The sequence below is a fragment of the Synchiropus splendidus genome, chromosome 1 (assembly GCF_027744825.2).
Source record: "Synchiropus splendidus isolate RoL2022-P1 chromosome 1, RoL_Sspl_1.0, whole genome shotgun sequence".
NCBI classification, from domain to species: Eukaryota; Metazoa; Chordata; class Actinopteri; order Syngnathiformes; family Callionymidae; genus Synchiropus; species Synchiropus splendidus.
This window is the reverse complement of record NC_071334.1, coordinates 15,693,011-15,707,006: the sequence shown is the minus strand read 5'-3', so window position 1 is coordinate 15,707,006 and position 13,996 is coordinate 15,693,011. Positions and strand designations below refer to the sequence as shown.

General features: G+C 42.8%; 1 protein-coding gene across 1 annotated transcript in view; it reads right to left on the bottom strand.

The window, feature by feature from the left end:
* Window positions 1-127: 127 nt before the first annotated feature.
* The window catches only part of lingo3a (leucine rich repeat and Ig domain containing 3a), a 35,024-nt gene continuing 21,155 nt past the window's right edge, over window positions 128-13,996 (bottom strand). The window contains exon 2 of the mRNA XM_053873134.1: window positions 128-4,317. Coding sequence (XP_053729109.1) covers window positions 2,427-4,262 — 1,836 coding nt within the window. The 5' untranslated portion in view covers window positions 4,263-4,317 and the 3' untranslated portion in view covers window positions 128-2,426. The remainder of the gene's footprint in view (window positions 4,318-13,996) is intronic.

Sequence of the window (13,996 nt, the reverse complement as noted above, 5' to 3'; positions counted from 1 at the left end):
GAGAACAGTAAACCAAGGAAACAGTCAGAGCGGATATTTAATTCTTTTCCAGTAGGTCATAGACAATTTATGCCCATCACAACTTTCTCCATAAAGAATATAATGAACATGTGAAGAAAAGCACTTTGGTCTGCCCACAAATCTTTTATTTTTGGGGGGGATTTTGATGAATGCAAGCTGGTTACATAGAGTGACTATGATTGTATTTCATGTACTGAAAATGAATTGACATCATCTCAAGCTCACATACATATACTCTTCCTGCTAATAATAGTTAGAATAATTTAAAAAAAAAAAAGCTGTAAAAACATGGACAACACGTCATTGCAGAGAACAGAGCATGCTTTATAAACACTGTGCTTTGTTATAAAATGTTACAGTACAAAACAGCTGCACAATTTACAGACACAATGTGCTTCATATTTACAAAACAAAAACAACCAGAGACATCATGACCGCAATGAATCAGAAATCATGAATACAGACATAAAATAGTCCGAAGTGGGTTTCAGATTTCGGCAGGTGTTGAAGGTTCCATTTATGAGATCGGAAATTCTATTAATTTAAGGAATTGGTTGTTCAACAATTAGGTTGAACAGCGATCACAAGACCAGCAGAGGGCAGCAAAATCCCACTGTTGCTGAACACGCCAAAGAAAGCTGAGCGGTCAGTGACGTATTCAGATGGTGCCGAAAACCGATTTCTCTATGAAATGATCTAAATGGGTAAAAATGAAACTCCGCCTCCCTTGTGTTGTTGTTACATTAGTGTCTTAAGCATAGAAAAAAGTAAAACAATAATTCAACTCAGATGGGTGAAACAAAACCTGTGTATTTAAGTCAATATCTGCGCTCAGAACTCATATCATGAAACCAGTTCATTATATTTGAGAACTTCAATATAGACATCTGAATCCATGAGAGAACTGAGCACTGTAGAATACACTCAAACTCCCATCACTGTTCCTGTCAGCTCGGCCTGGTGCTTTACATTCACATTCATCCTGGGACTTCACCATACAGTGAGGTCAAATCTGAAACTGAAAATGTAATCTTTCCTCCATACTGGTCAGTCAGCCTCCCTGAAGGCATGAACACTTGATGATTTTCTGTCAGAGCTCGGAGAGTAGACACGTCTCAACGCAATATATCTCTGACCGCAGGCATCAATGTGACTATAGGAGTTTTGTTAAGCCATACACAGCAGCGGGATCATACTACAGTAGATGCTAGAATCTGGTAAATCATGTTTTATTTATATTGCCACTAACCCCTTTCTTTTCTAACCAGAACCTGTTCTTAACACATGATAACGTGTATTAATGTCTGATTTTGTCTGAGCTTTTAAATCACTAGCATAGTAGAAAATGTTATTTCTATGTCTATATCTGGGCTGCATCGAAAAAGTGGCATGTACTATTCAATAAGTCGGAAAGGAATTTAATTCATATTGAAACCTTTTGATAATTTTGACTTATCTTGAAAGAACAGATGATCAGTTTGATAATCTCAAACTGTTAAGAAGATTAACAGGACCGCCAAAAACTTCATAAATAAATAAATAAACAAATCAGCCATATACATTGCGATGATATTCATCCAATATTTAATGCCAGCACAAAGTGTTAAGTGTTCCCTCACAACACTAGAGTTGTGTCCACCATTTACTGCCATTAAATTCAAGTGTGCACACGCTCTTGCAGCAAGGAAAAACCCATGGTACGTTCATTTGTAGAACTCACTTGTGACTGACTGGATCAATAGCTAGTAGAAAGTAAACACCCTTGTTTACACTTTGTAAATGCCGTAAAACCTGTCAAGGAACCATTTTTGCACATATATGCATTTTAGACAAACAGTATTTACACCGTTAGAAACATATCAACCAGACAGTCTCGTGAAAGCAGTGCCCTCTTTCATCATCACTGCCACTGTAGTAAGGACACCATGTTTATGTCACAGTAACGGTAAATGAATCACTCTGTATAACCCCAGTAACAAATGATCATTTGTGATGGTAAAAAAAAAGTTGTATTCATAATGCCAGCAAATTAATTTGGAGGTTGAATGTTCCGCTTGAGTCATTATTTGATCTCCCAAAAAAGCTCAGCAAATATAATGGGCAATAATCCCATTTGGTTTAAGAGGTTTACTGAGCACATATGAAGCAGTGAGAGAAAACAAGAGATGATAGTTATAAAGGGAAATGTGTTGGCAAAAGGTGAAAAACACTGCTGGGGGCATAATTGTTACTACTCTGTTACTACTAACAGTCAGACTTTTGTATGACATCAAGTCCAAATTTCCATGTGGATAACAGTAGTAGAAATCACACTCATATCAAAACCTCGTCTCCAGGAAATAGTCTATAAATATTTGCTTTACATCTATGCACAAGAGTGGTGGCAACAGAGAATGTCTCCTCCATCAGATCATCTTCATGTTGAACTTGCGTGCCCCTCCTCCCTGTCCCCCACTGGCAGCAGGTCCGTCCACCTTCCTGAAAGAGTACTCTACCGAGAAATTGTTTTTGTGCTGTCCTCGCCCACGACTCCACACGAACAGCAGGATGAAGCAGAACAGAACGACTCCCAGGAACATGATGCAACCCATGGCGGTGGATATGAGGATGGTTTTGAGGTCCAGAGTGAACTTCAAGAAGACTCGGGTGTCATTAAGGTTAGTGTCGTTGAGGTCTCCGGCGTAGTAGGTGCGGTTGGCCATGAGGGCGGCGTCCAGAGGCAGCCCGCTGACCGTGAGTGTGGCGAAGTAAGTATCGTTGCCGCCAGCATTACTGGCGATGCAAATGTAGGTTCCACTATCTGTCACTTGGGCATACCTTATTTCTAGAGTTCCCTCTGGCAGCACAGTCAAGCGTCCGCTGCTCTTGGTAGTTATACGCCTGCGCTGAGGTGAAATCCAGAAGATCACAGGTGTCGGCTCCCCGTCCGCTCTGCAGATGAAGGACACCACCTGCCCCTCACGTGCAGATACCTGCTGGAGCTTGCGATTTCTGATTTTGGGCTTCTGACAGGTGAAATGATCGAACAGAGCGGAGTCGGAAAAAGCATTTATCGCCCGTCCTTGCACCTCAAGAGGTGCAACACACATGGGAGACGCTCCATCAAAATTCAGGGTCTTCCTGCGTTGGAGGATCCAGAGCAACCTGCAGTCACAGGCCAGGGGGTTCCCATCCAGACGCAGGGTCTCGAGACTGTTGACCGACTGAAAAGCCCCCTCCTCCAGGGTCACCAGGGCGTTTGTAGAGAGATTAAGAACACGGAGCTGCCGAAGCCCACCAAGCGCGTACGGCTGAACCATCACCAAGTTGGTCTTCACTAGATGCAGCTCCTTCAGCCTGAGAAGATCTCGCAGCGCCCAGGATTCAAGAACAGAGATAGGGTTGAAGGATAAGTTGAGGCTGGTGAGGTGAGCAAGATTTCGCAGAGCAGAGGTCGGAACAGAGGTGATGTTTGTGTGTGTAATCGACAGCCAGGACAAGTTGAGCCCCTGCAAGCTGTGTGGGGAAATATACTCCAAATACGGCCAGTGATCAATCTCTAAACCCCTCAGGTTCCCAAGCCTTCTGAAGTTCTGGTCCTCCAGAGCAGAGATACTGAGGTAGCGGAGGCGAAGCGTGACCAAGTTATGAAGGTACGACAAAGACTGGCTGGAGACAGATGTGAGATTACACCTCTCTATCGTCAGCTCCTTCAGTCCGACAAGACCCAAAAACGCCTTGTTAGATATGTAAACCAGATCATTGTCTCCAACTTCCAGGTTTTTCAGACTTTTCAAGTCTTGAAAGGTGAAGTCCAAAAGAATAACGATCTTGTTCCCGCTAAGGTTCAGCGACGTCAGGTTAGAGAGTCGTGAGAAAGCACCCATGGGGACCAGTTTCAACTGATTACCTCTCAGTGAGAGCCACTGCAAGTTCTGGAGACTGGAAAAAGCATTTGGTTCCAACACACTGATCATGTTTTCACTCAGGTCGAGCTTTTCAAGCCGAGGAAAGGGAAGCAGGTCTCCATGTTCTACCCATCGCAACTTATTCCCACTTAGGTCTAAGACCTTGGTGTCCACAGGGATTCCGTCTGGCAGGGCAGACAGGCGTTTACCTTGACAGGACACAGTCTTCAGTCTTGCTATACACTCGCAGCGCTGGGGGCACCCCTGACTCTGGGCCGGGGACACCTCAGCGACCACCAGGATGAGCAGGATTGGCAAAAGCCCACACACGTCTCGCTCCAAGTTGAACCCCATGACCTTCGGTTCTTCTGCGTCCTGTTTCTAGCTGTTGAATGTCTGGGCCGAGCACCTGAGAGAGGGGTAAAGAGTGAGGCAGAGAGGGTCAGAATGATGGGAGAGAATAGAGACAGAATTAAACCCGATTCCCCTTTTCAACAGAAGTGATCAAACGCTGTAAATGAGAGGAATTAAATCCACTAACTCTAATTGACCCAAGACAGCAGTAAAATTAGAGCCAAAGCTTTGAGTTAATCCTAAGGACCCTCAGACCGAATTCAGCTGAAACAGTTTAATTTGATGCGGTTGATTTGTTCTGGACTTTTCTCCAGAGTGAAAATTGCCCGCTGATGTGAAGGCTCTGTATTTGAATATCTTATATCACAGGTCAGTGTGGAGGCTTGACACCGATTTTCTGCTGGAGCTCCGCAGAGATCCAAGCGAACAAGCTGGTCAAAAGTGCAACTTCAAGTTGTTTTTAACCGAGATGTGGCTCTAGCTTGACCACACAGCTTCACGATGCCGAAGACACCTCTGCACCACAGAGCTAACACAACTGACAGCTGGCTTTACCTTGTTGTTTAATACTTGGCTTAGAGCTAAATGCAGAATCAATAAATGCACTCCAAAATGTGAACACACAAAGACCATCAGGTCCCTCAACAAGTCAGCCGAGCAGCGAATGTTCTTCTTGCAGCAGCTACGAAAACGGCAGACGAAAATGCTGGTGGTGTTCTACACAGCCATCATCGAGTCCATCCTCATCTTCTCTTCTCTATCACCGCGTGGTACAGCAGTGCCACCTCCAGGGACATGGGCAGACTACAGCGCATTATGCATTCTGCCTAGAAGGTGAGACTGCCTCCTCTTCAATGACCCTTCTCACCCTGGTCAAGGACTGTTTGTCCCTCTTCCCTCTGGCAGGAGGCTACGGTCAATCTAGACCAGAGCCTCCCGTCACAGGACCATCTTTTTCGTTAGATGAATTTGTGAATAGCCCTTGTTGTTAGTGGGTTCTGATTCTAGCGATCAGCGACAGGAACCTGCCATGATGTCTAGTTGGTCGAAGGAGATGAAAATTTTGAAGATCCCTGAACAGTCATATGTGCTAAAGCTGATCTTTTTGTTATTGTTGTTTTCCTTTTGGTACCATATATTTACATTGAATGAATTAATGTTTATTTCAATCTCTTCATTACATTGTACTGACATTTGACATTTGTAGGACTTAAACTTCCCCACGCACTCATTGCATATCTGGACAAAATTCTGTTCTTCACCCAAAAATTGCCTGATTTTTTCTTTGTCTTTTAGGACTACTTTAAATGATGTAGTGATGTTTTTGCTGCATCTTCCAACCCCACCTGGAGACATTTTTAAACAAATTAATTTTCACCAATTATTTCCCGCAAACAGCATACCAATATAGCCAAGTGCTGTCAGCTACTCCTTAAAATAAAATCTTAAATGTCCTTCATCACTATCTTAGATAGTGATGGAGGCAGTTCTAAAATAGCCATTGAAAATTGCTAATGTTCCACAGAAACAGTGCAACAAGGAAGGACACCACCCTTTTTGAAAAAGAAAGAAGAGCTGACCTAGTGCAAGAGAAGAAAAGGCCTAAAGGAGAAAAGCAAGAGAAAGATATGAGAATGAAAGAAGGTTGTCTGAACCTTGGCACAAAAGTAGTCTGAAAAACAAGACAACCTCTTTCTAAATGAAGATTAAGAAGATTAAAAAAGATCTGGAAGAGCATTCTGAGAGGTGTTGAGGTGTGTATGGAATGGATAGCGCTGTCTCCTAACGTCCAGTTTTCTATCCACGGTACGATTCCGAAGCAGATGGTCAGGTCAGTTTATACGAGTTCCAAGTGAATTTTATTTGTCAGGGCTTTCAAATCATGATATTATCTCAAAGTTTCATACTGAGCTATAATAATTGGCTTGTACCTCAAGCTGTTTTGTGTGTGTGTCGATGGCGCAGGCTACCCACCCAGACGTGTGCCGAGGAGCAAAGACCTTGCCTAAAGGACACATACTGGTCACTCAGATTCCAACCAAGGCTATAAGCAGATGAAAATTAAATGAATGACTGATGATTCCTCCTTATTTGTGCGTTTCACTGTTTATGTGTTTATGTGAGACAGTCAGAAACACTTGGGCCTGCAGTTTGTACACTTAGATGAGTATTTTGCTGTTTCTGGCACGAAAGAAACTTCCCTGTCATCCACTAACCTTTGCATTCGAGCCACCAGCAGCTTGACATTTCTGCCTTTGATTAAAACCAAAAAAAAAAAAAAAGAAAAATAGGCTTGGGCCTTCTGGGTGATGCTTCACAATATCGGTGAACTATTGACCTTTAGCACTGCCGCATCAGAAGGTTGTCTCCAGCTTAATATCAGAACAGTGATTTTTTTTTTTTTTTTATTCTTCCTCAAAGTTGTCTCCAGTGTTAAGTAGTGGTGACTAAAGCAGCAGCAACTTCAAACTTCCTCCCGTGACCCCCAACACCTCCCCTCACCCAACATATAAGAATGTATCCAGTTTCCCTGTTGGTCACATGGCCCATTTTCCAAACCCATATCTTGTAGCAGTCACTCACCAATAAGCTCAGAGGCCCCGGCCAGTGACTGCACCACAGGTCAGCAGCAGGTGGATGTTAAGTTTGCGCTGCTGCAGACAGCAAAATCCCCTCAGGGCATCAGCAGCCCCCCACAGAGCCGCTGTCCGACAGGGTACTGTTACCTGGTAGTAAGCTGCGGTCAAAAATAACTGTCAGTGTCACGTCTCTATGATTACGCAGCATGACCACAACTTTGCTGCCAACCTTTAATGGATGCAGTAGACGGAGGAAGAAGCCTTTTTCTTCTGACTTCATGCTCAGGTTTCATTTCATGATTTTCACAGGAGATCCTCTCAGGCAGGAATGCAAAAGTGTAAACATGTAGCGGTTCAAATCTGACACTTCTTTCCATTTTCTCATTGCAACTCAAACTCTGCTTTGATACTGTACCGAAAAAAGTAAATGCATTTTTGTTACACTTTAATCTCAAAACTCAGATTTACCCTTATATCACATTTTGTCATTTCATGAAAGTGTTATTAAACTATGATTAATAAACAAACAAAAATAAATAAATAAATATAAACATCTCCTCAAGATGGAAACACAAGGCGGGGGTAATATTCAGAGATCCTGACATCCCAGACAATATTTCTCATTTAATCACAGTATTGTGTGTAGAGCATCTGCAGGAAAATTCAACTATATATGAGTTTCTGGTCCAGTATGGTGTAAGAGAATGAACATTTGCTCCAAATGTCAAACTTTGATTGGCTTCTGTATACCGTGTGTGTCTCTCGACCGTCTGCAGCACCTCGATATTCGCGATTGTTTGCTGCTTGTTATAATAGAAGTGTGAGTGGAGTGGCTGACGATTTTTGTTAATATTTATTATAGTCTGCCTTGAAGTGGCAGACTGTGTAGTGATTTTCAGAAAGTTGCATCAGCGGTCCACACGGAGACACGCATGCGGCGTTTCTAATTTTATTCCATAGGTCCTCTCTAACCTTCAGGTTGTTTTTTTTTTTCTGCAATGAATTTCATAACACATACGTGTCCGTACACGAGAATTTTATCTGAGGATCAGAGGATGTCGGGTTGTCAGGATGTCAGGATCTCGAGATAATTTCTTCTCACCCATGTTCCCCGGGGAGGATCCGTAGAAACATGCAACAATACTACATTTTTTTTGCTTCATGAAGGCAACCCAAGTGTGGCTGAAGTTGTCATAGCAACATCTGACTATGTGGTTCTCCACCTCCAATTATTAAGACACCAATCCAGCTCTCATGTTCCCAAATCCAGTGGAGAGAAGCTGGTCCACAACCTGTCAAGGGAGGTTCTCGCCTCTGCGCAGTGACCTCATCCGAACACTAGTCATCAGCCACCTTTCTCAGCGCCCACTGTTCACTTGCTCATTAGCTCTTCCGGGCAGCTTGTCTGAAGCATTCACACTCACTGGTTGCGCAGCTGCTAATGGGAAACACTAGTTTACTTTTTAATGATATCTTCCAGTTCTGTTGTGTCCTGGAGGGCAACTAACAAAATCAGTCAGATATTTTGAATGTGCACTTTCTTCAGGACTGTGTGCTGTCAATATGAAGAGCTTTAAATGCAGTTGAAAATAAATCCACAAGGGAAGTTTGATGCAAGACAGGCAAAGAAAGAAAATGAACTGTAGGTACATTGTTCATCTCCAGATGGAACAAAAGCATGCACCAAGAATCGAGACGAGTGCAGACAGGTTGAGGCAAATATATTATGAGGCCAGAGAAACAAATATGTTTCATATATCATAACGTCCAACAAGATTCATGCTTGTGGTGCTTGTATCTGGAGGGAGAAATCTGTTGGAGCATGACTTTGAAACACACATCTGACTCAATCTATTTCTTTAAGTATTTGTATGTATTCAAATGTCAAATGTTCATGTTTTAATTTAAGTAATTTACACTGCTAGCATCACTTTAACAGTAAACACGTGTGCAGCATGTATGAAAGAACGGTGGCCATCCATTTCAGACTATTTTAATTTTGAAAATAACAAATATGGCACCTACACAAAGAACTCTTCAGTCCTCGTCGCATCACCAGTTCTGAGACCGCGAAACCGAATTGTTTAAGCTGCTTGGTGCTTCAGTGATATACGTTTTTGATCAGTTGAAACCACAATGTGGTCGCGCATCTGCCATTTTTGTAGTCCCAGTGATGCAACTTTACTTTAATGCAAAGCTACTCATGAAGCAAATATTGGATAAAAATACCCTCGCCCTTGTACAAATGCAGATACTTGTAAAAAGCAGGATCACATTTGAGTCCAAACTCACAGACTTCAGGTATATTTGCCGTCATCTCCGCTCTAGTGATATTTGAGGCTCTGCTTCATTAATCATCCTGCTGACAAGACTCCCATTCATCCAGTGCTGACAAGTAACCGTGTCTGCATGACTCACTCACATTAAGAAGCTGAATGTGCATAAGATGGTCCCTTCGTGTATCTTTCTTCATATGTTTTCATTGCTAACAAAGCTCAGTTGTTATTACTGGTGCTCCTAAAGTCCACAATATATTCAACTGTTCTACACGGTCTGCAACAACAGTACATATGAGCTTCACGTGTCCTGGCAGGGCTACATGGCTACTTCTTTCTAATGTTTACGACAGCAATGTAAACTAAAGGGCTTTTACACATTTAGGCATCTTTTTAACCAACCTCAGAATCAAACCATATCAAAGATCTATGTGAAGGAGCAGCAGCTTTACTCCAAGGCCCTGACAGATGACTACAACAATCCATTACTGAGTCCATACGCTTTCATCCATGATGAAATGATTCTTCTCTGAGCAAGGTTGTGCTGTGAGAATGCTTTTCCCTACATGACCATTTTCCCTGCATTTATGACCAGAGTTTGACTGAAAACACAGTGATAAGCTTTTTCGTTTTATTTATTTAAAGGACAGGTTTGGTCGGAACAGAGCCAGATTTAGAAGAGAGGAGTGCTCAGCATCAGGGAGAGAGAGCACTCAATGAGCCATGTTAACCGTCCTCCCCATCCAGATCCTAACCTCAAAAACCACCACCTCGTGTACCTCTTCAGCTTCACGCCTGTCTCTTTTTTTCTTCGTTTAAACCAAAGCCATTCGAGCTGAACAAATCAGACTAATGGGGTGCGTGCATAATTTGTCCATCCAAAAGAGCTGATTGTGAGCAACCTGCTCTACACAGGGATATCACAGTGGGATCACACTCCGGGCAGCGTTCCTCCACTGATGGATTTGCCCATTAAAGGTGCGTTTACTGTATGTGCCGAAACACCCTAATGAGCATAGAAGTGTGAGAGAGAAAGAGAGACGGAAAGAGGGACACTTGCATCTGTGCATCAGCAAAGTGCTGTAGAGAAAAACTGGTATTTTTTCACTTTAAATAAAAGTCAAGGTAGAAGGTCAACAATTTTAGTAGACATTTTTTTTTCTAATAGATGTATTTGCCTTCAGTGTTTCAGTCAAGGTGTGTTCACTCAGCTTATCAGCTCAGTGTGTAATGGCTTTGTAAACGTGAACTTTCAGAATTACTGTGAATATTCTGGAGGAGTGGGAGCAAACAGCAGGGGTGTTCAACTCGATCCTCAAAGGTAGCTGCAGGTTTTTGATGCAACCAGTCACACACATATAGTTGCACCACTCAGGTGTCAGTTGAAAAAAGCAGCACCAGACTGAGAATTAAGTGAATGGTCTACAGACACCTGATTGGTTCAACTACGTGTGCTTGAACTGGTTGGATCAAAAGCCTGTACCACCCTAGCCCTTTGAGGACCTTCTAGTGACGGTCTAGTGCTTCTGAACCAGCAGCAGGTGATGTTGTCTCTCTTGACTGCTAATTGAGGACAGAAGTGAGGCCGTCCTAGTACCTTGACCTTGTTGAATTCAGTCATCAGTTGATTTATTTTCTAAAATACAGGGCTTTAATTTATCGTCTGTGAAGCACTGCAATGTGCTGGAAGTCAGGTTTCTTCCAGCAAGGGTCTCCTGGGCAATTGTTTTACCTGGCTGACCCTGATTAATTAAAACAATAATAGTAATAATAATAACAATAATAATAACATTTTTATAATTGTTCTTTCCCTTACTACTAGCCATCGTGTGTACAGCCTTGTGTCTACACCTTTTTCATGTATTTATGCAAGGTAAGCAGCATGCAGCTGACCACAATGGCCAATAAATGGTTGCAAAAGGTTTGAGAATATTCAAATTTCATATTTCATATTCAGAGAAATTACAAGGTGGAAACAAAATTTAATGTAAACCAGTGAGATGACACTATGAGTTGGGCATTATACAGGCACTAAATAATACATTCACGGCGTCCTGCTGAGGAAACATGGTGTCCAGTATTGAGTGCTGGAGGGCATCCATTTTTTCATGTTTTGCCGTTTAGGGCATACGCCCAAGACGCCCTCTAGCTAAAAGCCAGGTGTGGTTTCATGAACCGATAAGTCGCACTGTTCTTGTAGATCTACAGAAGTCTCACACAGAGTTCCTCGATATTAGGTAATGGGTTGCATGCAAAGCTAGGAGCATCAAAAAAGTATGTTGTGCGGGACATGTGAACCATGGGACAGTGAGGAGTGGGTGAGGGACTCTGGGTGGGTAGTAACATTATATCAGGGGTCAACTCTCAGCACATTCTTGTTTATTTGTTATGAACATAGTGACAGATGAAGTTCAGGAGGAGTCTCCAGGGACTATGATGTTCGCTGACAATATGGTGATCTGAAGTGAGAGTAAAGATGAGCTGGAAGAGAAGCTGGAGAAAAGAGGAATGAAGCCTAGTAGAACCCAGACAGAATGCATGTCTGTTAATGGGAGAACTGCAGGAGGACAGTTGCAGGGAGTAGTGAGAGAAAACAATTAAGCTTAAGTCCAGTATATGGAATCAGTGATTAAAAGAGGTGAAGTGGAGACTGCAGGAAGGATGGATCAGGCGGAGACGGCTGTCAGAGACAATCTGTGATAGATGAGCGGCAACTACTGCAGATATAAAAAGAAGCTCTACAGGACAATAGCGAGACCTGCCATGGTGTAGACGGTAGCTCTGACACAAAGATTCAGATTTGAATGAAAAGTTGAAGACACTCAGGTTACTGACAGGGACTGAGATGGTTTGGACAGTCGACATGTTGGACAGAAAAGGAGGTACAAGGAAAAGAAGACGAAGAAGTGAGGCACATAACAGAGAACAGCAGATTTTGTTTCCTGCTTTGGTTGTTATTATTAATCAGAAGAGATCGACCGACCGTCTGAGAAAACAATACAAAAGGAAGTGTGGTTGATTCACAATGAAATATGAATTGCATCACTATTCATGGTGGACTGCAGCCAAATTTAGGGTTGCCTTTCTCCAACACACAGCACTTATCTGTGACTTTTCCTCACATGTCTATAATTAGCTCCTTTGCTACATGAGCTGAAACACAACCAGTTCACAGGGATTTAACTCGACGTAAACTTGCATGAATAATATTTTACGTTGGCTGAGAAAACAAAAGAGGAATCCCACATGAGAGACACCCGCATCCAGAAAAGCCAATCGCACTGAAAAATGAGCCGCAGGTGAGGATTCTTCTGACACAGGAGTAACACTCTTGTGAGAGGATGTGTGGGTGTCCCGAAGCGTTATTCTAAAAAAGCACACGTAACATTGACAAAAACAACATCTAACTGCTTCCTAGCAAACCCACACAATGCACTTTACATAACCACAAACACTCGGGGTGTTTGTCATGTGGTGCAGAGTCATCTGGAGAGCAGACGCCGTTCGCTGACATTGAGAGGCGCCTTTGTCACAGTCACTCAAATAATAGTGGGAGATTGGTAGTCCCTGGCAGGGCGCCACCCACACGCACAAATAAGTGTTAGCGTAGACATTCTTTTGATCTCATCAGTGCATAAATGGAATTCTTTAACCTCAGTGGGTTCCGTACAGCTGCTGTGGGCTCGGAGTTGACAGGAGAAGTCACAAGAAGACGGATGAGGGTATCATGTGCAAAGAGTCCACTAATTTAACAGGTGCAGTCATGCGGCACTGCGGAATATCACCGCCGCAGCTCTGTGTATGAGGCATTTCCACTTCCTCGCAAAAGAACCGGCACATTTCTAGATCCACCTGGTTGGCAAGTGCCAAATGAGAGTTTCAATACATTGAATGGTCCTAAGCCTCTTGAATTGCGCTCGTGTCCGGGGTGAAGTATGAGCAGTGAAACTGGAGGGCATGCAGAGGTGATTAGCGACGTGTCTTACCATGAGCTATGAATCTTTAATACCAGAGAAGCGTTTCATGGCCTATGAATGCAAACGGCGCCCCTGAAGAGGACGTAAATAATTAAAATCGTTATGCTTCGTGGATTTGATCCATTGGCAGCAAGACATTGACCTTCCCCAAATGCCATAGACGAGTTTTATTTAGAATGGAAAGACACAAGGGATAAAAGTCCCCCATACATGCTACCATTCTAAAACAAGTCTATATAAATACCGTATATATACATGCAGCAAATACCTTCATGTACTGTGCATTCTCCAGTTGACCCCTGAGGTCTAGTGTGAGTCCTCTGTATGCTGTTTCATCGAAAGCTTTTCAACTAAAATGAATGAAGGATGTGTGATTTAGAAGAACACTAATCCTGATGCCAATCTCTGAGGGGCCACCGGCCGTCACACTAATCCAGGGCGACACGTCTTCCCCCGCACACTCACAGACTAAGTGTGCCAGTCAAGGCTGATAAAACTCCCAGCTGTGTTCTTTCATCAACACAGTACTGAATACACTTTCATTAGCGCGCTTCTGTAACAGTAGTCATTAGTGTGCTTTGTCAGTTTAGGCTTATTAAACAATTCATCCCATGCTAGTTTATTTCAGGGACGCAGGAGACTCAAGAAGAGCTTTGGCTAACGTAGATTAAGAATCTTGTCATGGTAATCGATTTGCCAAAGTTTGATATTGGTGCACCTTTTCATTGACTCTCCTGAAATAATCGTGACCAGTGAGGACCTTTATCATGGAAAAAATAAAACTGACTCAATCCACACCCAACAACCCTCAACACATCAATGCCGTAATTCAATTTTGACAGTCAGAAAACCCACATGAAAATCATGCTAAAGATCACGACAGTTACTTCCTCATTATAGGC